The following is a 27,864-nucleotide window of genomic DNA, read 5'->3' on the forward strand; positions in this document are numbered from 1 at the left end:
AAACACGCGGCTCTCCCGGGGGCCCAGTCAGGGGGAGGAGGGGGCGGGGGGGGGGTAGGGAGCAGTGGGGGGGCAGGGAGCAGTAGGGGTGTAGGGAGCAGTGGGGGGCGCGTGCAGGGGGGTGAGTAGTGGGGGACGCGTGCAGGGGGGTGAGCAGTAGGGGTGTAGGGAGCAGTGGGGGGCGCGTGCAGGAGTGGGGGGCACGTGCCCAGGTAGGGAGCAGTGGGGGGGGTGCATGAGCCTTAGAGGGCCCCAAGGCCCCGTCTGCTCTGCTTTGTGGATCTAGAGACCCCGCTGCGCTCTCCATGGGGACAGGGCTAACCCCACCCCGGTTGTACAGGGCGGTGCTGGGTGGCAGCCCTGCTCCACCCCAGAGCTGGCTGCACTTGTGGGGCCCCAGTGGCTGGGGCCAGCCGTGGAGAAGGGGAAGCGCTGCCTGGAGCTGTGCCCGTGCCCGCCCACTGCTGCCCTCGCCTGAACCCCACCTGGTGCTCTGCCGGCAGTGTGCCTGTCCGGTGCCAGGCGATGAACTCTGCCAGGGCAGCCCCGAGCCGCTCGCTGAGCTTGGGCTGAATTCATGTGACCAGGGCAGGGTCTGTAGCCAGAGAGACCCTTGGCAGCCCCAGTGTTTGCAGCCTGGCCATGGTGTTCCCCCAGGTGTGGGCGCAGTGGGTGGGTATGGGGCCAGGGGAGGGGAAGGACTGTGCCAGTGGTTGGGGCTGGGGGCTGGCAGCCCAGCCTTGGCCAGAGGAAGGGGGGGCCCGTTCCTGAGGCGGGAAGGGGCCCAGGGAGCTGAGGAAGCAGGGAGGCAGATATCGAACTGCTGCCGGTGCAGGAGGCACCCTGCTTTCAGAGGGGCGGCAGGGCTCCCCTTGGGTGCCACCTGCTACCCATTGCTGGGGAGGTGTGCCAGGGTCCCCAGGGCTGAGCCGGCCGCGCTCGCTGGCTGGCACGCGGCCCACGCCGGCGAATCAGACGCTCTTGATCTGGATGCGTAGTGAGCGTTGCCATGGCACCCTGGCACCCCAGCCGGTATTCGCTCCCCGCAGGGGAGTGGGAGGCAAGGGGCTGGTGCTAGACAGGGCTCTAGGGGCTGAGTGGGGCAATTCCAGCTGAGGGGTGCCGGCTCCACAGCTAGTGGGGATCAGGGAGCTGCAGGGGGTCACTGGCAGGGCCCGGGAGTGGCTAAGTAATAGGGTTATACAAGAGTGCAGCCCAGCCCCCCCCCCGTGAGCCACGTGCTCCTGCAGCTCTGGGGTCGCATGGGGTATCCCCAGCAGGGAGCTTGTCCCCCTTCCTCCTGGTACTGGGATGCAGCCGTAGAGCTTTGAAAGGCACTCAACAGGGTCCCTCCCTGGGGGCAGCAGCCCCCCAGCCAAGATCGGTGTGTGGGGGGGAGGATTATTTCTCAGGCCCTGGTGGAGAGATGGGCGGGGAGTTCTCAGTGCTCCAGGCAGGGGGGGCTGCGGGCATTCAGCCCCTCTGGGGCAAGGACTGGCTGTGCGGGGCCCAGGGGCCCCTGTCTCCGGGGGGGGGGGGGGGGGGGGCGGGGGGGGGCCGGGGGCCCCGGGTGGGGGGGGGGGGGGGAGGGGGCAGCTGGAGGTGAGCAGGAGCTAAGGGCTGGCCCAGATGACACCACTCTCCCAGTGCACGGCGGGTTACACCGAGCCTGGATTAGATTGTGGGGCGGCCGGCAAGGGAGCGACTGGCCTCCGCCAGCCTGGGTCAAAAGTACAAGGGGCTCCCAGCATCCCGGGGGCTGTTTGGAGCAGGGGGCGTCTGCGGGGAGCAGAGATCCCTAACCAGCAGGGAGGGGCTGTGTGTGGGGCTGGTGCCGGTGGGTTTGTGGAGCCCAGACGCTGCGGTGGGGATGTGGGAGGGCAGGGAGAGAGGGGCAGAGCATGAGGGAGATCTCGCCCTCCCCGGGGAGCAAGGGAACAGGTCGTTCCTTTGGCTGGCGGCCAGCGGGTGGGAGGCAGGAGGCCCCTTCCCTAGTCGCACGTAGCGTCTCCCTCCTGCCCTGGGCTGAGAGCGGGCGCGGCGCCAGCCCTGCCTTGTGTAATCTGTTATGTAGCCACGGCTGGGCCGTCCCAGAACACTTCATTTCCTGTGCAAAGCACGCTGGGCTGGCCGGCTGCCATCCGCCTCATCCCTCGCAGGCCGGGGGGCCCCCTGCGCAGTGTGCAGCGTTTGGGTACCCAGCCTGGGCTGAGGGCAGGGGCGGTGGCGGGGTCTACCGAGGTTCAAATGAGGTTAACATGCCAGAGAAGCAGGGAACGGAGCTACAGCCCAGTTCGCCCTGAGCACAAAGACCCAGCGAGCAGAGGAGTGTGAAATATGCCCCCCCCCAAATCAGCACGCAGGAGTGCGGGGCCTGAGCCCCAGGGAATTGTCTCCCCCGCGGGCGTCACAGCTGGCAGTGCCACGCAGGCAGGCTGGACAAGCTGCCCTGGCACGCTTGTGTTCGTGGCACAGCTTGTCGCCAGGGCAGTGTGTGCCCTCGCACACCCACGGGGCACCTTTCCCTGGGGACTGAGAGAGGAGCGGCCAGGCTGGGCAGCCCTGGGGTCCCTCGAGCCCAGTCTCCTGCGTCCACCCCAGCCAGCGCCAGCTGCTTGAGGAAGGTGTCAGAATTGGGTGAGTGATGGCAGGGAGAGCATGGCGCTGCAGGGTCTTTTGCTGTAATGCCCCGGGTGGCCACGTTGTCCCTGTGATGGCCCGTCACCGTGTCAGTCTTCCATGCCCGTGGCTGCCGGCCAGGCTCTGCCTGGAACCAAGGTGCAAGTGCTTGGCAGGGAGAGGAACGAGCCATTGGAGCCACGGGGCGCGGTGGATTCTCCATCACTGGCCATTTTTCAGTCCAGGCTGGATGTTCGCCTGAAGCTCGGCTCGAGGGATGAATTCTGGGCAGTCCCGTGGCGTGTGGTCCTTGGGATGGATGAATTCGGAGCCCAGCCCTCCTGCCACTACACCCACACCCAGCTACCGGTCAGGGCTATGCAAAAATCCAGGCTTCACGCTTAACACTGGGAGCCAAGAACTGGGCAGTGCTGGTGCCGAGCCCCTTCCAACCCTGGGTCTGGGTGCTAGCCTCTGGGTCTGACACCCCAAGGCAAACGGGGCAGGTGTATCCCCTGCCCGTGCTGGCCGGGGGCCCTGCTGGCCGAAGCAGTGCGACCATCTGGCCCTGCCTGGCAGTTGCAGGGACTTGTTGGGGGGCTGTTTGCAGGGCAGAGCCCGCAGGGCTGGTCACAGCAGCGGGGTCCCAGTTGGGCAGACATGTGAGGGTCTCTTGTCCCTTTGCCAGGGGTTGGAACGCTCTAGCCGTGGGGCTGAGGCCCCTTTGCAAATCCACCCCCTGGGAAGAAAACTTCTGGAGCTGGCCAAGGGGGATGGGTTTGTTGTGCCAGGGCAGGGCTGGGAGGCAGGACTCCTGGGTTCTGGCTCTGGGAGCAGAGGGCTGGAGTAGTTAGAGCAGTGGGGGCCGGGCGGGACCCAAGGACTCCTGGGTTCTATTCCCTGCTCTGCTACTGGCTCACTGAGTCCCCTCTCTGCGCCTCAGTTTACCAGCCCGTGGGGGACAGTACTCGCTGCTGCTGGGGGAGTCCTGGCTCCTCTGCCCTTGGGATAGCCCATGCTGGTTCCAGTGGCACCTGAGCCTGCCCCTGTGTGTCTTGCAGGGCTCCCATGCCTGGACGCCGGAGGCAGCGTGGCCCCAGCAGCCTGGATGCAGATGGAGCAGGCTGGAGGCACCAGGGCTGCCCCCCTAGTGGAGCCTGGGGGCCCAGAGCCCACCCCATTGCGGGCGCTGCAGCCTGCCGAGCTCTCTCTCGCCCCTGGCGGGCCAGCAGCGGTGACGGCCTTTTCCAGGACCCTACGCCTGTACAGCAGCCCCGTGCCTGGGGGCAGCGCCCCCTCCAGGCCCCTGGTGGTGATGCTGCCCTGGTTTGGCGCCCGGCCCTGCTCCATTGCGAGGTACCTGGAGCTCTATCTGCCGCGCGGCCTGGACGTGCTGGTAGTGGAGAGTGACCTGAGCCACTTCCTATGGCCCCGGCACGGGCTGACCTACGCGGCCTGTGTGCTGGGCCTGCTCCGGGACAGCCAGCCCTTCTGCTCCCGCCCGCTGCTTGTCCATGCCTTCTCCATCGGCGGCTACACCTTCGCCCAGATGATGGTGCACATGAGCCGGGAGCCGCAGCGGCACCGGCAGCTGGCAGAGAGGATCCGGGGCCTGGTGTACGACAGCCTGGTGATGGGCAGCCTGGGGAACATGGCGCTGGGTGAGTGGGGTCTGGGCAGGTCCTGTGGGGCAAACCCCCTCTCCAGGCACTAGCCCGGGGGGGAGAGGACCGATCTTTCACGGTCTCCTCCAGCCCCAGCTGTTCTGGAGCCCTGTCCAGCCCGGAGATCCCCAGGATCTGCAGATGTAGGGTGAGGTGGGGGGTAAGAACGGCCACCCTGGGTCAGCCCATCGTCCATCTCCGACAGGGGCTGGTGCCACGAGCAGAGCAGGGCGATTCTCAGTGATCCATCCTGGCACCCAGTCCCAGCTGCTGGCAGGCGGAGGTTTAGGGACACCCGGAACACGGGGTTGTGTCTCTGCCCATCTCGGCTAATAGCCATTGCTGGACCTGTCCTCCAGGCACTGCTCTAGTTCCTTTTTGAACCCGGTTAGAGTTTTGGCCTTCCCAGCGTGCCCCGCCCTGCGATGGTTGAGGGAACAGGCGGGAGCCGCAGCAGGGGGGAGGGGGGTCTGCGTCTGGCCTGGCGGCTCCCCTGCCCACTAACCCCCTTCTTGCCCCGTGCAGGCGTGGCTCAGATGAGCAGCTCCCCGGCCTTCCGGCCCCTCGTCAGGGGAGGCACCAGGCTCTACTTCAGCCTCCTGCACGGCTGCACCGTGCGGTACTACAAAGCGGCCCAGGGCGTGGTCTCCCGGCCGCCGCTTCACTGCCCCGTCCTGCTCTTCTATTGCTGCAACGACCCCCTGAGCGACCCCGCCCGGGTGCAGGAGCTGCTGGAGAGCTGGAGGGGGGCGGGGATCCAGGTGCAGGCCCAGGGCTGGCAGGACTCGTGCCATGCAGCCCATCTGCGCCAGCACCCCCAGGAGTACCAGCGGGTGCTGCAGGGATTCCTGGAGCGGCTGGACCTGGCCCTGCTCCGCGCCAGGCTCTAGGAGCTGGGGCTGGGTGGGCCCAGGAGCCCCCCCTCACACGGCTGGGGTGACATGCAGCTGCTGCCGCAGCCCTGCTCGTCCCTGGCAGGCAGGGGACTGCTGCCCTCCCAACACCCAGCCTCCAGCCGTGCCATTCGCCTTCCTCAGCTGGCCCTGGCGGGCAGGCCAGGGTCCATGGGCACGGTGCCCGACTGGGTGGCCTTGGGCACAGCGCACGGTACCAGCTGCTACACCATGGACACCCCGGCCACAGGAGGGGGAAAGCCCTTGAGTCCTCTGCCCCAGGGAGGCATGATGGGCACCTGCTTGCTCTAGCCCCACTGGGCTGAGTGGTGCTGGGGCCAACAGGGAGCAGGTGCGGGGAGGCAGATTTCCCCCAGGTGGGTTGATGAGGGGGGAGGGCAGCCCTCCCCTCGCCCAGTCTCACCTCTGCCCCGGGCTGGACTGGGACAGGCTGCTGGTGGCTGCGCTGGACAAAGATGAACTCGCAACTCAGCGGCTCCACCTCCCACCAGGACCCAGCTGCCGTTGTGCACCTGCCCCCTCCCGGCACCGAGCAAAGGCCCCTCGCAGGGCCTGGGGGAATGGCCAGGCGGAGCAGGGATGGGGGCTCGGGGGAGCATTTCATGCTAGTTTCAACAGTTTTTTAACCCCATCTGTAAATTGGTTTGAAATCCCCCCGGCCACCGGATCCTGCCCTGATTCCACAGTGCAGCTGCCACTGGTCCTCTAACCACGTGCCCTAGCCCTGCTCAGGCAGGCCCTGGGCCCAGTCCTCACCCCCTTCTCCCGCGGGCTGGAGTCCAGCTCCGCGTGCTCCACCCCACCAGCCGCTGCCAGGCCCGATGCTGCATTACTTTATTATTTTTCAATACACAATTACAAACACTGGACCCCAATGTGCAAAGTTAAAGCCTTCCGCCGAGTAGGGGGGTCGGTGCTGCAAGGGGACAGGCCGGGACTCGCCAGTAGCTGCAGTGACAGAAAAAGGAGATTTAAACTCATTGGGCAGAAACAGAGTGAAGCTGCCCAGCCCCGCAGAGCCTGAGGCGGGCTGCAGTACTGGGCTGCGCTGCAGAGGGGTGGCCAGGCCCCCATTCCAGCTTTGGGGGTCACTCCTGCCTAACCCCAGAGCAGCTGCTGCCCCAGAGGGACGTGCCCCTGCGGCGGGGCAGGCTGCAGGGGCCCAGGCGTGCAGCGGGCTGACACCCCGGGGGGCTCTGCAGAGAGGGAGAAGTCCAGGCAGCTTCAGGCCAGGACCGGAGGGGAGGTGGCTCGGTCCAGGTTGGAGAGACCCTACTAACAAACAGCCTTGGGGGCAGGGTAAGACAGCCCCTGGGCATCAGAGGGTTAATAGCCGAGGCAAGGCTCAGCCTCTGTACAAGTTTATAAAATGCCTTCAAGCCCAGGGGCTCCTGGTCCGGAGCCAGGCCGGGCTGTCAGCAGGATCCCTGCGGCTCCCGTCACTGCCCCGCTGCAGGGCCGGCCCCTCCGGCCTGTGCCCCCCTGCAGCACTAGCACCGGTGGGCGGGGGAGCCGCGTCCATGGAGGGCAGCAGCGGTGGGGTCTAGCGGAGGGGAGGTGGAGTGTGGGGGGATGCAGGCTCCAGCCAGGCCCTGGCTGCCCATGAAGATGCAGCAGGCGGGAGCAGGGGGCACTGCTCAGTGCTAAGTGCTGAAACGCTCCTGCCCCCCCGGCAGTGGGGGCCCCCCCGAGCTCTTTCCAGCCCCTGCTCTCTGTTCTGCCCAGTCCAGGGGGGGCTGGTTCCCAGGGCCTTGCCCCAGGCGCTGGGGAGACCTGGGTGCAGTCCAGTCCGGGCCAGGTCCTGGCCAAAGGCGAGACGCTCTCGGCCGTAGTGCAAATCCGTCCCTGCGCGGCATGGCTGGAGCGCTGTCCCGGCGCCGGGAGGGGATGGCTGGGCTACACGCGGCGGGCGGCGACCGGGGCAGGGACGTTGGGAGCTGTGCGCTGACTGCTGCTTCGGAGCCCGTCGTCAGTATAGCCGCTTCTCGTAACTGGCGGGGAGAGGGAGAGGCAGGGTTAGTGTGGAGCCGACAGCGCCTGCCCCCTGGGCAGGGCTCTGAATTCGCCCGCGGTCAGGAGCCCCGGGCCGGTCGTCACCCCGAGCTGGACCCGGGAGCTGGCTGAGAGGGCGAGGGGAACATGCTGGCAGGACTCTGGGGCCAGGCCAGCCCCTCCGCACACCATGTCGATACCAGCTGGTGCCCTGACCCGCAGCTGGGCTGGCTGTGGCACCTCTGCCTCCCAGGAGCTAGGTTCACCCCGTCTCCAGCCCTGCATGGCACCAGCCTGGGACGAACAGGCAGGACCCTGAACCAGACCTCCTCTGCGCGCCCCCTGCCCCCTCTCCCCCCGGTGGGGGTGGCTGATGCTGGCGGGCTAAGCAGAGGGATGGCAAAAGCCTGCGGTGCCCTGGCTCCCCAGCAGGAAGCGCTCACGCCCTGGCCCGGCTTGGGGCTGGCACCTGCAGGGCTCGTGGTGGTGACTGGCTGCCTGCCTCGCAGGGGCAATGCCCAGCGTAGCCACTAGCCAGGCTCCCGCCTCGCGGCCTCATGTCACGAAGGATCCATACGCGCTTTCCAGACACAGGCGCACACACTAGGGTGACCAGACGTCCCGATTTTATAGGGGCAGTCCTGATATTCGGGGCTTTTTTTTTTTTTTTTAAATGTAGGTGTCTATTACCCCCACCTGCCATCCCGATTTTTCACACAGGGACTCCTCGTTGTTTTTGCTGATACAGACTAACACGGCTCCACTCTGAAAACTTTCTATCTGCTCACCCTAGCACACAAGCTCTACGCAGCTGGGCTCGCTGGAGTTACAGCAGCAGATAATTTGGCCTAGGACTCGCTTCATCCACTATGGATGGCAGCCACCTCTGGGGTGGGCCAGGGCAGCTGGCTGACAGCTCACAGCAACTCTGCAGAACCGCTTAGGAGGAAGTGAAGGAGACTCTCATCCCCAGCTTCAGGGCAGCACCAGAACCGGGAGGGTCACGCTCTACAGGAGGGTGGGCTGGTGGGGGTGGGGAGCTGGCTAACCATCACGAGGGGGCAAGACTTTGACCACCTAATGGTGTGAAACCAACCAGTTTACCCCAGGCCCTGCAGTAACCTTCCCCCAGGCGAGTGCTCCCCCCTCGTCTCACACAGCCCTGCTCGCCCCTCCCGTCCCACGTTTGGGGGGACGTAGTCAGAGACCGGCCCCACCACATGCATGGGGGGCGGGAGTGATATTTGTTCACAGCACAGAACCAGGCCTCCTTCCAACCTCTGAGCAGCAGCTGGGAGAAGAGAGCGCTGAGACAGACCCCCCCCGCTCCCTCCTTGAGGGAGAACAGCTCCGTCCTAAGCCACATTACCAGGTCCCCCAGAGCCCAGGGAGGCCAGGTGCAAAAAGCCAGCAAGGCCTGGCCTGTCACCCAGCAGAGGAGCTCAGAGCCCAGCCAGCGCAAATGAAAGGATCCCACCCCTCACAGAACCACTGCCCATGTTACGGGGCTCACCCAGGGACCCAGCTGGGAAAAGAACCCAGGAGTCCTGGCTCATCATTCCCCTCAGCCTGCTACGCCTCAGAGCATCACACTCCTCGGCTACCAGACAGCTGGCCCCCCCTTCATCAGCTCGAGCGTGGGGCGCTGGCCCTGTAGCCCTCTTGGGGTCTGCCCTTGCAAGCTCTCTGCGGGGCTGGCAATGCTGGACACGCACGCTGGACCACGCTTCTGCAGAGGCGCCCGCCCACCCAGAAGCAGGGCCGCCCAGCCCCCGCGAGCCGAGGAGAAAGCCAGTCAGTGTGCAGGGCCCCGCTGGGGCCAGGGACACACGGCCGCGGGAGCGTCAACTCGCACCTGCTGCAAACTACTGTGAACGCCAGCAGTGCCCAACCTCCACTCACAGACAGCGGGCACAGGCTGCCCCCACCACGCAAGGTGTCCCCTCCAAGTACAGCTGCAGGGCCCTTACATCCCTCGGCACAGCCCCCTGCCCCCCGCCCACTGGTCAGGGCCCCTCGCCTGGCCTCCCTGCCCAGGCCCTGCCAGCGCACAGGGGCGAATGGCTCAGGACCCCAACACCTCCAGGGCAGGCCTGGCCAAGGAATCTGCCTCCAACACCAGAGGCCCTGGCTAGGCCTACCCCCACACGGCCCCGGTCCCGCACAGTAGACCCCCAGGGCAGGGCCGCCTGTCCGGCACCCCCAGCCACCACTGAGCCTTCGGGCCTGACCTTCCCCCACTGGCACAGGCCCTCCCCACAGAGCGGGCACCACACGCCCCATGGATCCAGCTCAGGAACCCTATGGTGCACAGCCCCTAGTAGCCTCTCAGTCCATCAGCGTCCCCTCCCCAAACCCTGTCCCCCGGCAGAGCCGAGCTCCATCCCCACGGGCCATGGACTCCTGCCCAGACCACCAACGCCAGGCAGCCCCCTCCAACTGACCCCCCAGCAGGGCTCAGCTCCCGCCCCCCCCGCCTCTATCCCCTAAACAGGGTCTGCGCGCTCTCTCGGCTGGGATCCAGGACATCGGGGGGTGGGGGGCTAGGGTTCTCCCCCATTCCTGGGGCAGGCCGAGTGGGATTTCATGGCAGGGACAGCGCAGCTCGTGGCCCAACAGGCTGAGGCAGGAGCCCCGTCTCCCCCAGGGTCCTCAGCCCACTCAGAGGGCGTCAACCCCCCGGCTCGTCCTGCTCCTGGTGCGGCAGCGACAGAGGGGAACGCAGCCGGTTCGGCCCCTTCTCTGGATGGAAGAGTTTGAAGTTGGTGTCACGGTGAGGAACGGCCCCCTTCTGCCAGGGGAATTGGACTCTGGGAGCTTGGGCACCAAACCCAGAGTGCCCCCCCCAGCCCCAGCCCCCCCCCAGTCATTGCTCTACAACTAGCTACGGAAAGGAAAGGAGCTGGTTACTTACATGGTAGAAACGTAAAGCTACGGGCGGAGGCATGGGCAGGAAAGAGAGACAAGGTTACAATGTGTTCCAGTGAGATGGGCCCCTCTGCCCGCCCCCCGGCCAGCAGGGAGCCATCCCTTCCCCACACCGCTGGGCCCAGCAGCTGCCGAGATACCAACACCGCCGAGAGCACGGCCTGGCCGGCCGCCCTCCCACCAGCACCAGCAGCGCGGCACTGCCAAGCCCAACAGGGCCCCTTGGCACCAGTGCGGCACTACTCAGCCGAACGGGGCCCCACGGCACCAGCACGGCACTACTCAGCCGAATGGGGCCCCTTGGCACCAGCGTGGCACTACCAAGCTGAACGGGGCCCTCAGCACCAGCGTGGCACTACCCAGCTGAACGGGACCCTTCAGCACCAGCGTGGCACTACCAAGCCCAACGGGGCCCCTTGGCACCAGCATGGCACTACCCAGCAGAATGGGGCTCCTTGGCACCAGCGCACTACTCAGCCGAACGGGACCTCTCAGCGGCACCAGCAGCACGGCACTGCCAAGCCCAACAGGCCCCTTGGCACTAGCGTGGCACTACCAAGCCCAATGGGCCCTTGGCACTGCTGCAAAGCACCCGCCACCACGACCAGCAAGCTCCGCTGGCCTAGCCAGAGACGCCCCAGCCCGGCTGCCGAATGGGTCCCTACCTCCCAGTCACGGTGGGTTTGTGAGCCTTTGTCCGTGTGGACCCCACTCACGGGGGGCGCACGCCTCATGCACAAAGTCCACTGGGGCCATGCAAGTGCCCTGCATACCCTCCCCTGCCACCACCGAGGGTATACAGTCAGAGCCGCCTACACCACCCCCAGTCCCCTCCTAATCCACGATCCCCGCAGAGAGGGACTGGAAAGAAGGGGATGGCGGGCGGGACCCGCACGGACAGGACATCTCAAAGAACCACAGTCCCTGTTCTCTTCAAGTCTGTCCACGTGAATCCCATTACGGTGACCAGCAGACAGGTCCAGGGGAGTCCTAGCACCTGATCCCCACAGCCAGCGCCTAGGGCCACTTGGCTACCTCTGGGAGGAGGCGCCGGAGCTTTTCACAGCCTTCCCAAGTGCCGCAAAGAAATGGGGCGATTTCCTGAATGGCTTTGGCTGAGTGAGAAACAGGGGCTCTGCAAACCCGCATGGAGCTTGGTTTGGGAAGGTGTAAGGACACGGACTCACCACCGCTGGTGCCTCCTGCTGGTTACTCCGGGAATGAGCTCAGTCCAGCTCCGGAGCGCCTCCGCAGGGGGTGTCTTGCCCGGTGTCCGCTCTCCTCCGCTGTTCCGGGCCTGCGTTGCTCCCCCACTTGGCGGTGTCGTCTGCAGGAGACTGCCCTCCGGCAGTGCCCGTTACTTCTGTCTCACCCCCCTGCCGGGGGTCACGGCAGTCCTGGGGCTTGCACCAGCCGCAGGGGCCAATCCCAACCCAAAGTCTAGCCCCCCACTTCAGGGGCAAGTTGCAGTCTGTATCGGCCATGCACCTCCATGGCCAGATGCGGTGCAAGGGGGGGACCCAGGCCCACCTGCTACTCTGGGTCCCGACCCAGAGACCCTCTAGCGGCAGCCTCTCTGCCCTCCTTCTCTCCCCTTGTCTGCCTATCTTCCTGGGCCTCTTCCCCTGGGCCCTTCTTGGCCCTTTCTGGCAGGGTAACAGGCCAGAGCTCCCCCGAGCCTGCCCAGCCCTGCTCTATCTCAGGTGCTATCCCTGGGAGCCAGTCCTCCTCCCTTGCTTCTCAGGGAGACTCCCCTCCGCTCTGCTGGGCACCTCCTTAGCTGCCGCCTAACAAGCCTCCTCCTAATTAGCTGCTTCTGCCCCACGCCCTGCTGGAGCGAGCCACCTGCGCGACTACAGGCCGGCTGCAGAAAATGGGTTAAAGTAGGCCAGAGAGGCTGCGCGATGGGCAGCCAATCAGAAAGGGCCTGTGGGCAGCCAATCAGGGCCAGGCTGAGCCCTATATAAAGGCTGCAGAACAGAGGCGAGAACAGTCTCCCCCTGACCAGCAAGAGAGGAGGACCCTGAGCAGTGGGAGCTCTGGGCTGACCCTGCCAGACTGCAGGCCTTGGAACAAGGGCTGAGTGGGGGCTAGGGCCATGGGGAAGTGGCCCAGGGAAGGCAGGCAGTGACGGGGAGTGGAGGAAGGCAGCAAGTGGCTGCCACTCAAGGATCCCTGGGCTGGGGCCCAGAGGAGTGGGCTGGCCTGGGTCCCCCCTTGCACGGCACCTTGCCATGAGGGAGCATGGCCTGTGGACTGCACCTTGTCCCTGAGGGAAGGGACTAGACTTTGGGGTGGCAGGTGGCCATGAAGGCAGTTGCGGACTGATATACCCCTGCAAGGGGGGAGAATGGAGCAGTGGGCACTGCCGGAGGGCAGCGTCCTGAAGAGGACACCGCGGTCCAGAGAGCGACACGTGTCCCGGTGATGGAGACAACACAGCAGAGCAGACAACGGGCGAGACACCAGCCAGCAGGAGGCGCTCCGAGGCTGTAATGAGCTAATTCCCGGAGCAGCCAGCAGGAGGTGCCGTGGTGGTGAGTCTTGAGCCCGTTACAAGGTCAATCGCCCAGTTCCAATGAAAAGTCAGCTGCCTCCTGGGTGAGGTCTCAGCACCACCTTACCCCTGAGAAGGCAGCGTGGGCTGGGACCTAGCTAACTGCTGCTGCAGGCAATACCCACCGGGAAGGTGTTTTCCCGACTCGGATGGTGGAGAGAGCCTTTGGCTGAGGGCTCAGAGGAGAGGTTCCACAGGGCTCACAAATTGGGGACCAGGCCTGGGCCAGTCCTTTCAGAGAGTCTGAACCAGTGGGCTCGGGGAACGCTCCACGGGCTTGCACTGGATGGTGGGAGGTTGTCAGCAGCAAAGCGGACCCCACAGTGAGGCCGGATAGCTGGAGTTGAAGGACGGAGGGTGAAATCTTGGGAAGGCGGCGGGGGGGCACGGTGGGTCCTGATGGGTGAAACCAGGCTGTCAAGCCCAGATGCAAAAATCTTTGCCACTTTGATCTCGTCGGGGGCCTCCCGTCCTGTGTGTGGATTTCTTGTATGGTTCTCTAGAGCCATCCGCGGCTGCAGGGCTCCGCCAGCTTCCACGCCATCGGCTGTACATCGCTGGGTCTGGACGAGGGATTGGCGACAGTCAGCATTTGTACGGACGGGCGCAGCTGTATGGTCTGGTAGCTGATGCTGGCTGGCCCAGTAAGGGGCTATGCATGCGACTGCATCCTGCCTCGTCTTCCTTACGACCCTGGGCATTGGGGGCATGGGGCAGGTTTCCTGGAGGGACCCTGGGCTGGTGCTCTGGGGCAGAAGAGAAGGCGTCTGTTGTTCCTGTTGGGGGCGAGCAGGTCCGAGAACAGAGGAGTCCTTCAGTGACACACGTGTTTGGCTCAGCACTGTCTGCCCAGATTGCGATGTACTCCCGGGGGGAGGAGAGCCATGGCATTTATTCCATGCACCGGTCCCTCCTCCCCTGCTGGATGGGTACCCCCGCCTGCCGCGGAGGGGACGTCCGCCCGCATCTGCACAGTGTTCCTTTCGGAACTGTAGGAACGTTCTGCAGCCAATGCAACTGCTCCGTGTTCCAGCCCATTGACATGGGGTCAGGACTCTTTCTGGGCATCTGCAGTCACTCCCCTTGGGAGGGGTGCCTGATTCCCTCTGCAGACTGCCTGGGGTTCGGCCAGCCGTCAGGCCCAGGAGATGAGCGTCCATAGGACGCTCAGCCATCCCGGAGAGAGAGGAGGTGACCTCTGGCAAGCGGCGTCACATCTCTGCTTGGTGCCACGTGACCCACTCAGACAGGGTTTTGCTGTCTGATCATGGACATGTTCGTCTGGGCCCGGGCCCCCGTGCGTTCTGTGGGCCGGGCAGGACCGAGGGGCGACCTGCCATTCCATACTCATTCCTAACTCCATTTCTTAGGTCTCTGTTTGGGGAAAGAGGAGCTGCACCGTGGGATGCCCTCACAGCGGGGTGCAGGCAGTACTGGGCTCCAGTGCCAACTCCCAGCTGGTGCCAAACTGTTTGGAGGCCCAAGGGCAGCTGGCTGAAGGGGCTGCAGACCCTTTCTGGGTACCAGCAATAGGAGTCTCCAGCATGGAGTCCCGACTTAGGGCGCAGGAGGAGTGGGAGCTCAGGGGGGAGAGCCCCTTTTGGGGGCCAGAGAATGTCTTTCCCCTCACGGCTCACTCCAGCAGGGAGAGCGTTAGACGAGCGTCCCCGGATGGGCGGGTTCTGGCGGAGAAGGACCAGCAGTCTAGGACACGGCTCCCACCCAAAGGAAGCGACCCCGGCGGGGCCCAACATGCAAAGGAGTGAGTTGATCACACGACGGGCACGGTGGGACGCCGCGGAGACTGGCTTGGCCGCTCGGTCGGAAGGTGCCTCCGGCACCAGGAACAGTCAGGGGAAGGAAATAAAACGAAGACACACGTAAAGGAGCTGGCAGCGGAGTGTTTCTCAACCAACCCCCCACTGGCTATTACAGCAGAGCCTCGACTGCCAGCTAACCGGGGAGGGCAGAGATCTCCAAGTGCCAGCAGGCCTGGGGCGGAAGTGCCTGGAGGAACCATCCGAGGCTGTAAGTGCCTGACTGCTCGCTTTGAGAGAACAGCGTCTCTCCTTTGCCACCAACTCCCTCCGGCGGGTCACGCCTGTGCAGCTGACCAGCGCACACGATGGCAGGGTGCCATGGGGAGTGGGCAGGTGCCGCTGCGCTCCATCTCGCTGCCGTGGAGAGTCCGAGGGGGATGAGGGCTGGCCAGGGCTGCTCTGCCCTCGGGTGGGAGGGGGGATGAGGACAGGGTGCGGGCGCAGCCAAAGATCCTGATTTGCGCAGGAGGGGCTAGAAATGGGACCCGCACAGCATTCCCCCAGCCGTAGGATCGTCCCATGCGAGCGCCAGCAACCCCCCAGGCAGGGAGCCCGGCCCGGCGAGCCTGCAGTCTGCCGGGGAGGGAAGGGGACAGCGCAGGCGGGTTAACGCCAGGGGAGGGCTGAGCCGGTGCCATCCGCTCTAATCCCCCCAGGCAGGGCAGGGGATGAATTCGAGTCTCAGCCAATGAGCGAGGAATGGGAAGATAGACAGGCCAGCCAGCCAACCCGCATGGCTACCTCCCCCGCCTCACCCAAGCACAAAATTATCCTCTGCAGCCCTAGGGAGTATCGGCAAACGGGCCGATGCCGAGCTCCGGGCAGAGGCATCCTGGTACCTCCCTGCTGGGAGGGGCCCGGGGAGACGGGCCCAGCTGCCCTGAGGTGTAACCCCCACCCCCACCCCGAAGGCTGAAAGCTGCTGACAGCCAGGCCATGGGCACGTCCCTGTTTACCTAGGGACGCTCCCATGGCACCAGCGTGCCCGGGTCGTCCGGTGTGACAGACCGTGCCCTGAAGGACCCGAGTGGATTCTCTACCCTGCTCCGTCAGAGCACCAGCCTCTCCGCACGCTGGGCTCGAGGGCTAGTCTGGGCCAGCCCGTCTCCCCGGCCCCAACACACCGGTCGCAGCCATGCTCTCAGGCCTGTCGTTACGAGCCTGCGTTACCGAAGGGAGAACGCGGGAGAGGAAAATGGAGCTCTGCTCAGAGAGAGCCTGGAAAGCCAAAGGGAAAACCCCATAATCAAATGGCCACGTCACGTGCCAGCCAGGCTGAGCGCACGTCTGAGAAGCCGCCGCGTTCGCTGANTTGGCGGGAGAGGCAATTGGCGTTTTGTTGGGGGAGTGCCTGGAAAGCCAAAGGGAAAACCCCATAATCAAACGGCCACGTCACGTGCCAGCCAGGCTGAGCGCACGTCTGAGAAGCCGCCGCGTTCGCTGACAGGCCTGTCTCCTGAACAGACATTTTTCAGCCATCTGCCTAGGACTCTGCCTACGTCTGACGATATCTCCAACAAAACGATCAGTGTCTATTCGGGCAATGGGACACTGCTCCCCACAGCCCCCGTCTGGATGCTAGACTGGACTCACACCCAGACCCCCAGCCTTGGGTCCCTCTGCTGCTCCCCCACTCCCAGCTGTGCCCATGCAGACTTTACTAACTAAACGCTCCCCCTGCCTGGAACGAACCAAAGGCCGCAGCCTTCCCACAGGCCAACAGATGAAAGACGCTGGCGTCTCCAGGCCCCACCCCGCATCTCCCGGATATGCTGCCTGATTCGCCCCCCATGTCCCAGGAGCGCTCAGCGCGGGGCTGAGATCATACGGCTGGCCCCACAGGCCCATCGTTTTGGCTGAACAAAGTCAGGGTAAAACATCGGGTCTCTATTGGGGCTCGCTCCGTGCTGCCTGACCTGGGAGCCATCTGTTGGCAGCATGTTAACCGGGGCGGACTGGCACGCGACCACACGCAGCCTCTGGGCCAGAAACGGCCTCCAGAATTCTCCGAGCCTGAGCACCCAGGCGCTGCCCTCAGGGGCCGGGCGCAAGGCAGAGCTCTGCATGCCGGGAACCGCAGGCTGCACCCTCTGTATGCAGGGTGGATGGCCACAGGCTCTGGCAAGTGGCTCTCACCCACCAAAGCCATCTGGTCTATTTAGACTGTAAACTCTTTGGGACAGACTCTCTGCTACCCCGTGTTCGTACAGCGCCTAGCGCAAGGGGCCCTGATCTCGGCTGGTCCTTCTGGAATAAACTACTGGAATAAACACAAATAACAACAGCAGGCAGGTGATGCCGTGACGGCTCCAAGCGTCCTAGCTACAACACACAGTCCCTTGGGCAGGGGGCTGCTAACCCAACCCCTCGGGGTCCCACCGGTGCTCAGAGAGAGACCACACCCCGGGGCAGACGCAGGAGCAGGGAGCCAGAGCATCGCCCTGCTGTGAAGGGGAGAACCAGGAAGGCAGCAGCCAGGTGAGCATTTAGGATCCGCTCCCTTGCGGACAGTGCAGGGGGCTGTCAGACACGCACCGCCCAGCGACAGTCCCCGGCACTGCATGGGAACGGCTGTTCGCCCAGCCCCAGGAGGGGCCAGACCTGGCGTCTTGAGGCATCTAGGGGTCAGCGATGTGTGGAGAAGCGAAGCTCGCTCTCGCTCTGGTAACACCTCCTCTTGGCCAGCAGGACACTGCCACCAGCTCTGGCCTGTCAGAACAGACCCCAGCACGGAGTCATCCGTGGCCAGCACAGTGGGGACAGGGTCCTGGAGACTGGCGGCACCAGGGTCACGCCCAGCTAGCGAGGGCTGGGCAGGTCAGCACGGGCATGGGGTGGCAAGGACAGCCCTGCAGTGACTGGCTGCCATCCCTGAGTTGTGTCACCCGGAGGGGCTCGGTGCTGGAATACCGCACGTGCAGCGCTCTGCATTGGCCGCTGGCTGTCCCCCACGCCCGGCCAGGCAGCACCGCCCCCAGCGCAGAGAAGGGATCTGTGGTCAGGCTTGGAGTCCTCAGCTCCCCGGGCCTCATGGAGCGAGGCTGCAGGCCCCTTCTCCACCCAGACTAGCTGCATTCCCAGCACACCACGTGGAGCGAAGCGGGGGGGGGGTGGCTCTCCGAGGAGGGTCCCTGCCTGCCCCAGTGACAATAGTGCTGCCCACCCAGAGCGGGGAGCGGGCACAGGGAGCTCCACAGATCCACCCTGGCCCTCCCCATCCTCAGAGAAATCCTCTGCTGCCCCCCAAAGGGGAGGAGAACATTTGGGATTTCCAGCAGGGAACCCGGCTCCAGGCAGCTGTTCAACCACCGGACCCACCCTTTCCACTCTGCCTGTATCCTCCTGGGGTCTCTTGTCTCACAGAGAGATGCTGAGCGCCTTGGGGCGAGGAGCACCCTCCTGTTGTGTGTTTGTACAGCACCCAGCGCCCAGGGAGCCGGCCCATGAGTAGGGCGCCTCGGTGCTACCACAGTGCACCCAATGCCAGACTGTCACAGCAGTGAGAGCAGGGGCAGGAGAGGGTGGGAAGAGAAGGATCCCAGTCGACACACGGCGAAGGGGGCAGGGGGGGCAGGAACTTGTGGGATGGTCGCTGCTGCTGGCTGCCTGTGGGGCTGCAGGGTCAGAGGAGGGCCCCTGCCTGCACCAAGCCCCCCAGGCAGTCAGGAAATGCAGAGACGCCCCCAGGAGCTCAGAGCCCAGCAATCCCCTGCTGGGTAACGAGACGCTGCCAAGCAGCGGGCAGAGCCGGCGGGGCTGGGAAATAGCAGGGCACTTACGAGTGGAGGCCGTGGACGCCGCCTTCGATCTGGGCCGACATGGTCCTCTTCTCGAACTTCAGCTCGCCCGAGTACATCATGGAGCTGGCAAGCAGAGACAGCGTGGCTAGGGGTGAGGCAGAGACCCCCCCGACCGGCCCTGGGGCACGCGGGGGAAAGGACAGAGCGCGCACGAGAGCCAGCACACCAGAGCACGGCAGCGGTTGCCAGAGCAACCCACCAGGCCCCATGCCAGCGCCCCGCCACGGCAACCGGCCCACCCAGGCTGCGCCATCCCCACCACAGCAACCCCACACAGGTGCCACGACAATGCTGCCCAGCTGCGTCAGCCCCACCACGATGCCCCGGCCCGGCCCCAGGCAGCAACTGGGACACGTCACAAGGATCTAACCCCACCCAGAGCCCCGGGACTCAGTGACGTAACTGCCCACCTAACGGGGCCCCGGAGCAGCGCCCACGGGGCCCAGGGCCCGATCAGCCGCCCCATGGCCTCTCCCGTCCTCTGGCGCCGCGGCCGCTGTCCGTGTGAGATATCGCCCCCCCAAACTGCGCTGAGGGTGAGCTCGGGTGGGAAACTCTACTGCTTCCCCATAGCCTGGCCCGGCTCGGCTCCCACCCCTCAAATGCCATCTGTCCCCACCCTCCCGGGGAGGGGAGAGCCCAGGATCTTGCTGGGGTGTGATTTTCCCAGGCAGGCCCCTCCCAGGACAGCCGCGCCCCGGCCCCCGCGCCCCTCACCGGAGGATGGAGAGGCTCCTGGCCCCGATGTCCTGGCAGCCGTGCTGAATGCCCGCGATCAGGTACGGGACGAACTTCTGGATGGAGCCCTTGTCCTGGATGGAGCCGGAGACGCCCTGCGCCACCTTCACCTTATCCCCTTCGCTGTGGGGGGAGAACCCGGCGGCTGTTACGGGGGGCCCTGCTCCTGCCTCCAGCCTGCCCACCCCCGCCCCGCTCCGCTCCCCCGGGGCCTCACGCCAAGCTGCGCCCAGCGTCTGCCTGGCAGGCTCCCGCCCCCCAGCCCAGCCTGGACACGGGTCCCTGCCCCACACCTGAAGTATCGCTTCTGACTGCTGATGTTCTTCTCCATGGCGTCGAGCGAGCCCATCCCCCGATACTTCTTCAGCCTCACGCCGTCCGAGAAGAAATACTCGCCCGGAGCCTCCGTGGTGGCCGCCAGCAGAGAGCCCATCATCACTGCCCGGGCGCCGGGGAGAGGCAGAGAACGGGGGACGTTAGCTCCACGACCGCAGCCCCCGGACCCCCCGTCCCGCCTGGCTCAGGCAGCAGCGCGTCTGCCGGGCTCTGAGCCCCCACAGCAATCGCCACGTCAGGGCTGAACGTGGGCGTCTGGGGGCGCAGGGGATGCCACGTATTGGGCGTCTGCTGAATGCTCTGGGGCCAGCACCCCCAGCACGGAGGGAATTCACCTGTGGAATCCACCACCACCATCTCATGCACCCAGCCATGGCACCCCAGAGCCAGCACCGACCGGGAGGGGAGACCACCCCGTGCTGAGCCCCCGCCCCACTCCCTGCAGTACAGCGCCCCCTAGTGCCACCCCAGGCACCGAGGCCAGCACTGACTGCGAGCGGAGAGCGCCCCTGGCGGATCCCTGTGTGACGTTACTGACAAACTGTGACCGTATAGATCCTTGTTGCAACCACTGTTCTATATTTGCAGCAACTGTTGTACAAAGGTTGTCGTGTGAGGTGTCTATGGAAAGGTTATGATTGGCTGGTTATGATTATGCTATCTGTATGGGTGTTTCCTTTTGTAGTTGAAGTTATGAATATGGGCTAAGTACTTGTCTCTCAATGAGTTTTGATTCTAAGTAGCCTCAGTGAAGCATTTGGGCAGCTTCTTGAGAAGGGACTATTCGCAGTAACTGCCCAATCAAGAAACACTGAACTGACAATGAACTTTGGGAGACGCCAATCCACATCTGAGCTTTCCTGGGAACGTTCAAACTAACATGTAAAGGATGGCATCAGCCTGCAAACTGAGTCATGCATGGACATGTGACTTGCCCATGTGACTGCAGACTCCATCTTGCTGCTGTGTTTTTCCACAGTAAGAACAAAGGGATCCTTCCACATGGCAGAGGATATAAACGGCCCTGGAACCCCTCCATCTTGTCTTCAATCCTGCTTCTCACCTCTGGAGGAACTTTGCTACAAACTGAAGCTCTGAACAAAGGACTGAATGACCCATCCCAGCTGGGGATGTTCCAGAGACTTGATTTGAACCTGCAGTTTATTCCATCGCTGCTGCAAGCCTGAACCAAGAACTTTGCCATTACTGTATGTAATTGATTCCATTTAACCAATTCTAGCTCTCATCTCTATCTTCTTCCTTTTATGAATAAACCTTTAGATTTTAGATTCTAAAGGATTGGCAACAGCGTGATTTGTGGGTAAGATCTGATTCATATATTGACCTGGGTCTGGGGCTTGGTCCTTTGGGATCGGGAGATCCTTTTTTCTTTTACTGGGGTATTGGTTTTCATAACCATTCATCCCCATAACGAGTGGCACCGGTGTTGATACTGGGAAGTGGAGTGTCTAAGGGAATTGCTTGTGAGACTCGTGGTTAGTCAGGGGAGTGAGACCAAAGTCCTCTCTGTCCAGCTGGTTTGGTGCCTTAGCAGTGAAAACCCCCCAGCCCTGGGCTGTGACTGCCCTGCTCCCAGCAATTGGTCCTGAACTGGTCCTCTCAGAAGTGTCCCAGCAAAGGCAGCATCGTTACACCCTGCAGTGCGGGGTGGATGCACTGGGGAAAGGCAGCCTGGCCCCACGGCGACAGTCTCACTCACCCGTAGAGGCTCCTAGAGACAGCGCCTTCACCACATGCCCCACGGTCTGGATGCCGCCATCAGCGATCACGGGCACGCCGAACCTGCGGGCGTACTCCGCCACCTTGTACACCGCCGTGCCCTGGGGCCTGCCGCACGCCATCACTGCAGCCAGAGATAGGAGTGTCAGCGCCAGGGCGGGCGTGCGGGGGCAACAGGTGGGCCACTGACACGCTGGGCACCGCATGGGGCTGGGTTCCTCTGCCAGCTGCAGGCATCAGCCGTGCCGACAAAGGCCCAGAGCCGAGCGCACAGGAGCAAGCCGTTCCCTGCAGCGCCAGCCTGGCCTGAGCAGGGGCCCGGAGGCCTCCAGCGGGGGGGGGGGAGGGGGAAGAGGGGATGGTGTGGCGGAGCAGCCCCCACATAACCACAGCTATGCCTCTACCCAGCGGGACACTGGCCCGGGCCCTTCCTGCCCCGCCGGGGGCTGCTCACCCCCATGGGGGCTCCCCGCGATGCCCGGAGCATGCCCCTACCTTCCTGCGTGATGCAGATGGAGCCGCAGCCCATGCCCACGCGCAGGCCGTCCACCCCCGCGTCAATCAGGTTCTTGGCCTGCGCCGCTGTCACCACTGTGGATCCAATAGGAGAGAAAAGCAAAGGCAGCCATGAAATACCTGGTCACCGGGCGCGGGGCAGAGTCGAGGGCCTCGCCTGGCCTGCTCTCAGACCGGGACTCCCAGCCACATCTCCCCACCCTGCAGCAGGACCCGCCGGGGCCTTAGGCTGGGAGACGTGCCCCAGCTGGGGAGGATGGCGTGGGCAGAGCAGGTGCAGGATGGCGTTGGTGGGCAGTGCCCCAGGCCCACTCCCTACTGGCTCTGGCAGGGCTGCTCCCACGGGTCTGGGCTGGCAGGATCTGGTACAACTCCGGGTCACTGGGTCCCAGAGGGGCCAGGACACAGCTCCGATCCCGGCACGGCGAGCACTCGCTCCACCTCCGCCTAGCTCAGCAATCGCAGCCAGCAGCGTGGTACCCAGCTGCCCAGAACGGGGCAGGGGCGCCCTCAGCATCGGGGGGGAGCCCCGGCGCATGGGAGGGCAGAAGGCCTCTGCTTTCATCAGCCCCGATCACCTGTGGGGCCTGTACACGTGCAGCCCCCTGGGGATGGGCCCCACACAGCCTGTTGATCCCAGACTCGCCTTGTCCCGAGAGAGGTTGGTCAGATGTATTCCCCCTGCCCGATGTGCAGGCCCAGCTGCTGGAGCCGTGCCGGGGAGCGAGCAGAGCCCCAGACCCAGACGTGCCATGTGGGACACCGGAGCCGTGCTGGGGAGCGCGCAGAGCCCCGGGCCCAGACGTGCCATGCAAGGCACTGGAGCCGTGCCGGGGAGCGCGCAGAACCCCGGGCCCAGACGTGCCATGTGGGACACCAGAGCCGTGCCGGGGAGCGGGCAGAGCCCCGGGCCCAGACGTGCCGAGCTGGGCACCGGAGCTGTGCCGGGGAGCGCGCAGAGCCCCGGGCCCAGACGTGCCGTGTGGGACACCGGAGCCATGCCGGGAAGCGCGCAGAGCCCCAGGCCCAGACGTGCCGTGTAGGGCACCGGAGCTGTGCCGGGGAGCGGGCAGAGCCCCGGGCCCAGACGTGCTGTGTGGGACACCAGAGCCGTGCTGGGGAACGAGCAGAGCCCCGGGCCCAGACGCACCACACGGGGCGTTCCGGCAGTGGCTCCCCACACACAGCTCCACACCGCCCTTGCTGGAGCAAGGTGCTAGAGGTACCAGCTGTGTGTTCAGTGCTGTGCCCGCCGGAGCCACGGCCCCGCCAGTGCCCCACCCTGCACCCACCAGGCCGGGCTGCAGCCCCCAGGGACTCACCATTCCCACCGATCACCTGCAGCTCAGGGTATTTCTGCTTGATGTAATGGATCATGCCGATCTGATACACGGAATTGCCCTGGGAGGAGTCCTGGGGGCGGAGGGAGGACACCCCAGTTAGAGCAGGAAGGGAGCAGGAGAGACCGCTCCGGCCCCGCCCCCACACTGACCCCAGCCCCCGCCGTGACCACTAATGGGCCCAGCCGCCCCCGGGGGATCCCCAAACCCCACTCCGCCCAGGGGGCTCCTGCCTCCTTCCCTGCCCACCAGCACACGCCTGGCTGGGAGCTCTCCTCGCCAAGGCGGCACAGCCCATGCAGCGCGAGCCGGTATCCCGGTGAGCATGCGCCTGGAACGATGTGGGACTGACCCAGCTCCTCAGGCTGAGAGACGGGCCCCACGTTGGAGATCCCCGCGCACACCCTGCTCCAAGCACCAGCCGCCTTGCTCCGTGGGGCAGACGACCCCATCTGGGGCGGGTGGGGAGGTGCCAAGTATCTGGCTTGGCCGGGCAAGGGGCTCAGGGCCTTAACCTTCGCTGTGCCAGGGCTCAGGGAGGCTGCTGGTCCGGGGGGCAGCAGGGAGCCCCCCTGGGCCCGGTACCCACCAGCACCACCACGTCGACGCCGGCCTGTGTGAGCAGGTCGAGCCGGTACTTGTCGTCCTCGCGGGTGCCGATGGCCGCCCCACACAGCAGCTGCTTGCGCGAGTCCTTGGAGGCCAGCGGGTAGTCGCGGTTCTTCTTCAGGTCCGTGCGGGCGATGATGGCCACCAGCTCGTCGCTGTCGTTCACGATGGGCAGCTTCCCTGGCGCGGGGAGGGCACGGCGATGAGGGGGGCGCCCGGCAGAGCCCCACGGCCACAGCCGCATGCCCAGCGGGGCCAGCTCCACCGTGGGGCCTTTAACACTGCCCCTGGCTAACAGCCCCACCACCCCCAGCTCAGCCCACCTGAGACCTGCATGGAGACAAGCCAGTGCCCGCAGCCCAGCTCAGCCCTGGCAACCCCCTCCTCGAACGTCAGCTGCTAATGACGCTGTAACCTCGGCCTCGCCGCCCTGCCCGCCACCCCGAGCACGTAGGGCTGCTCCACACGTCCCAGTCCACCTCCAGCACCCAGACTCTGCCCAGCAACAGCAGGGCCAGGCCCGGCACCGCTACGGCGGCTCGCTCTGCTCCAAGCCCCGCAGAGTCAGCAAGGAGAGGGAGCCTGGGTTAAAGAGCACGGGGGGGGGGGTCCCAATTGGCCTCCTGCCCGGGCAGAGGGGGCACCAGCCCTGGGGCAGCAAAGAATCCGTACTGGGCTTGGAAGCGTCTCAGTCTCTCCCCTGCCACCCCCCCCCGTCAGCTCACAACACCCAGGGCTGGGCTAGCAGGGGCTGCGAGCCAGGAATGAGGGGCACCGGCGGAGCCGTTTCTCTCCCGTACCCAGGGCTGGGCTAGCAGGGGTGGCGCAAGGCCCCTGGTACCTTTCTTGCTGCGCTGCAGGATCTCGTTGGCCTCCTTCAGGGTGACCCCGGCGGGCGCCACCACCAAGTCGTTTCGCTTCGTCATCACCTGCGGGGCCACACGGCACATGGCAGTGCAACCGGATGGGCCCCGGGGCTGGGACCGTGCCTCTCCCCCAACAGCCCCGCCTCCTCTATTCCCCCTGCCCCCTCCCCCCCAGTGCCCCTCCCCTCCCCCAACAGTACCGTCCCAACTCCCCCTGCCCCCTCCTCCCCATGTCCCGCCCCTCCCCAACAACCCCACCCCCTCTACTCCCTCTGCCCTGCCCCTCCCCTAACAGCCCCGCCACCTCTATCCCCCTGCTCCCCCCGCCCCCCAGTGCCCTGTCCCCTGTCCCCAAAAGCCCCGCCCCAATGTCCCCACCCCCTTGCACACCCGTGCCTGTGCACCCCTCACCCCACAGAACTGGGTGCCCAGCCTCGCAGCAGCCATGTTCAGAGGACAGCGAATTCCACCCCCGCCCCCCACCGCGCCCAGCCCACACAGGAGGGCGGCTGGCGCGAGACGCAGCCGGGGCCGCCGGGGAGGCGGTGTCCGGGGCAGGGCCCCAGGCGTCCCGCGGTACCTCGCTGAGGTAGGTGGCGTAGTCCTTCTCGGTGAGGAAGTCGATGTCCCGCGAGGTGACGATGCCCACCAGCTTGCTGCCCATCTTGCCCGTCTCGGTGACGGGGATCCCCGAGAAGCCGTGCCGCAGCTTGGCCTCGAAGACGTCTCCCACGTTGTGCGTGGGGCTCATCACCACCGGGTCCGTGATGAAGCCCTGCTCGAATTTCTGCAGGGGAGGGAGAGGGGGAGTCACCAGCCGGGCGCCTGCAGCACAGAGCAGGGTTAGCGTCCCGCAAGCGCCCGCCTGGGTGCCAACGCCACAGCGCCCCCCTGACCCTACGCTCCCGGGGGGGGGGGGGGCCAACCCCCCCCTTGACCCCCCCCGCTCTCTAGGGGCCCCACCCCCCCGCCCCCCCCCCCGCCCCGCCGCTCCCCGGGGGGGGGAGGGGCGCCAATCTCCCCACTGACCCACCCAGCTCTCTAGGGACCCTACCCCACAGCGCCCCCCCTGCCCCTACGCTCCCCGGGGGACACCAATCTCCCCACTGACCCACCCAGCGCACATTGGTGTCGGGGGCCCACAAAGGACCAGGGTCCCGAGAGGTGCGGGGCAAGGAGGGGCAGGGCAGGCCGGCCCCCGCGTCTGCCCAGAGCCAGTCCCCTGGTGCCAGGGTCACCCCAGGGCGCGGCTGGTACTTGCCTTGACCTTGCGCACCTCGTTGGCCTGGAACTCCGGGGTGCAGTTGTGGTGGATGATCCCGATGCCGCCCATCAGCTGCGGGGAGAGAGCGGGTCAGCCTCGGCCGGCCCCATGGAGCAATGGGGGTGCCCCGCGGCGGGGGCAGTGCAGGGCAAGGGTCCTCACGAGGCGCCCAGCTGCCTGACGCTCAGGGCTGGGGCCGGTCTCCAGCGAGAGGCTTGGGGACGGGAACTGGGGGCCACTGACATCAGAGCTGTGGAGCCCCCGCCCCAGATGGGCTGGATCCCCCCCCCGCTCCTTCCCCAGCTCTCACCGCCATGGCGATCGCCATGTCCGACTCAGTGACGGTGTCCATGGGCGACGAGATGAGCGGCGTCTTCAGGGTGATCTTGCGGGTCAGCGCTGAGGTCAGGTCCTGGGGGTACAGAGCCGTGAACCCGTCAGCCCCCCACCCCCCCGCACTAACTCTCCGGGGCGGGGGGAGAGACACAGAGCCGTGAGCGTCTCAGCCCCCCACCCCTCGCGGGGGGGCACAGAGCTGTGAACCCAACACGAAGCCTAGCCCAGGGCTGCCCAGCAGCCATGCCCGACGCCAGGCGATGCCCCAGGCAAGGAGGGGGCTGGGCCAGGGGCTGGCTGCAGCCCCGCCCTCCTCCCCAGCACTGCGCCGGACGGGGGAGACGCCCCCACCCTAGTGCCTGTGGCTCGCCAGGCGTTGTCCCCTAGATACGGCCTGACGGGGGCCTGGAACTACACTGGCAGAGGGCAGGACCCCCCCCCGCCCCCGGATCACGGGGGGCCCGGCTGCCAAGGAATTGCCCAGTGCCAGCCAATGTCGGAGCCATGATGCTGGACTGGGGGGGGGGCCAGCACCGCTCACACAGGGCTCCCTTAGGACGCAGCCCTGCCCCAAGCCCCCTCTTCCCCCGGGGCTCCGTGCTCAGCCCCACAGGGGGTCTCAGCTGTCCTCCAGTTCCTGCCCCACATACTCATGGACAGAAGAGGGGAGAGGAGGCCCAGGCGACCCTGTTTCCCTGGAGAGAAGACAATGGACAGAGGAGGGGCCTGGGGCCGGTGATCTCAGATGCCCAGCTGGGAAGCAGGGGGGCTCTGGGCGGGAGAGGGGGAGCAGGCAGAGCCCACCTGGATGCAGGGAGACTGGGATGTGCTGGGCTGAGGGAGGCCAGGCCTGTGGCCCTGAGAGTTTCCTGTGCTGTGTTCAACTCTCAATAAACCCTCCTGTTTCATGCTGGCTGAGAGTCGCTCCGGTCTAGAGAACAGGGTGGCATCAACCCCTTCGGGGGTGGAGGCCCCGGGGGTCCAGAGCGAGGGGAGTCCCTGAGGGGGCCCATGGCAGAGACAGACGTGCTAAGGCTCAGAGAGGTGCGGCTCCAGGAGCTGGAGGGGCCTGACCCCGAGAGAGAGTGGACCCCCGAGAAGGGCTGTCTCACTGAAGGGGGTCCCCCCCACGAACTGCACGGGGCCAAGAGTGGGCACGATCTGTGAGTCCGTGACATGTGTCCTGCAGCCCACGGCAGCGGAAGGAGGCGAGATGCCAGGCGCAGAACTGGGCAAGGGGCCAAGCGCAGCGCTTCCCTGTGGGCGCAGGCTGAGGGGAGACGGGGGCAGTGCCAGGACTAGACCCCAGAGTTCCTGGGTCCCACCCCACTGCCCGAGCCACAAGCAGCCCGGCCGCTCCATTCTGTGACCCATGAGGGAGGCTGTTGGAGGGGCTCATGCGGCCTGGTGGCTAATACAAGCACGTCCCATGTGCACAGGGTCCCGGCCCTAGAGCTCGGAGCGCGCTGGGTCCCGACCCCCAACCCAGCCCCACCCCGGGAGAGCTCGGAGCGCGCTGGGCCCCCGACCCCCAACCCAGCCCCACCCCGGGAGAGCTCAGAGCGCGCTGGGCCCCCGACCCCCAACCCAGCCCCACCCTGGGAGAGCTCAGAGCACGCTGGGCCCCCGACCCCCAACCCAGCCCCACCCTGGGAGACCTCAGAGCGCACTGGGTCCCGACCCCCAACCCAGCCCCACCCCGGGAGAGCTCGGAGCGCGCTGGGTCCCGACCCCCAACCCAGCCCCACCCCGGGAGAGCTCGGAGCGCGCTGGGCCCCCGACCCCCAACCCAGCCCCACCCCGGGAGAGCTCGGAGCGCGCTGGG

The 27,864-nt window shown here is 65.8% G+C and overlaps 2 protein-coding genes across 3 annotated transcripts in view; one reads left to right on the forward strand and one right to left on the reverse strand.

The window, feature by feature from the left end:
* Positions 1-6,066, forward strand: part of LOC117873727 — a 6,584-nt gene extending 518 nt beyond the window's left edge. Inside the window, exons 2-3 of the mRNA XM_034763423.1 lie at positions 3,681-4,280; positions 4,809-6,066. Coding sequence (XP_034619314.1) covers positions 3,728-4,280; positions 4,809-5,173 — 918 coding nt within the window. The 5' untranslated portion in view covers positions 3,681-3,727 and the 3' untranslated portion in view covers positions 5,174-6,066. The remainder of the gene's footprint in view (positions 1-3,680; positions 4,281-4,808) is intronic.
* Positions 6,016-27,864, reverse strand: part of IMPDH1 (inosine monophosphate dehydrogenase 1) — a 46,657-nt gene continuing 24,808 nt past the window's right edge. The window contains exons 4-15 of one of the 2 annotated variants that reach the window (XM_034763409.1): positions 26,014-26,115; positions 25,701-25,775; positions 25,020-25,226; positions 24,415-24,502; positions 23,554-23,753; positions 22,947-23,037; positions 21,604-21,699; positions 21,089-21,232; positions 19,326-19,470; positions 19,012-19,155; positions 18,274-18,357; positions 6,016-7,188 (exon numbers count right to left, since the gene is read on the reverse strand). In XM_034763409.1, coding sequence (XP_034619300.1) covers positions 7,167-7,188; positions 18,274-18,357; positions 19,012-19,155; positions 19,326-19,470; positions 21,089-21,232; positions 21,604-21,699; positions 22,947-23,037; positions 23,554-23,753; positions 24,415-24,502; positions 25,020-25,226; positions 25,701-25,775; positions 26,014-26,115 — 1,398 coding nt within the window. In that variant the 3' untranslated portion in view covers positions 6,016-7,166. Of the gene's footprint in view, positions 7,189-18,273; positions 18,358-19,011; positions 19,156-19,325; positions 19,471-21,088; positions 21,233-21,603; positions 21,709-22,946; positions 23,038-23,553; positions 23,754-24,414; positions 24,503-25,019; positions 25,227-25,700; positions 25,776-26,013; positions 26,116-27,864 lie in introns of both variants that reach the window. The other variant, XM_034763400.1, reaches the window with a different exon arrangement.

The sequence above is a fragment of the Trachemys scripta genome, chromosome 1 (genome assembly GCF_013100865.1).
Source record: "Trachemys scripta elegans isolate TJP31775 chromosome 1, CAS_Tse_1.0, whole genome shotgun sequence".
NCBI lineage: Eukaryota > Metazoa > Chordata > Testudines > Emydidae > Trachemys > Trachemys scripta.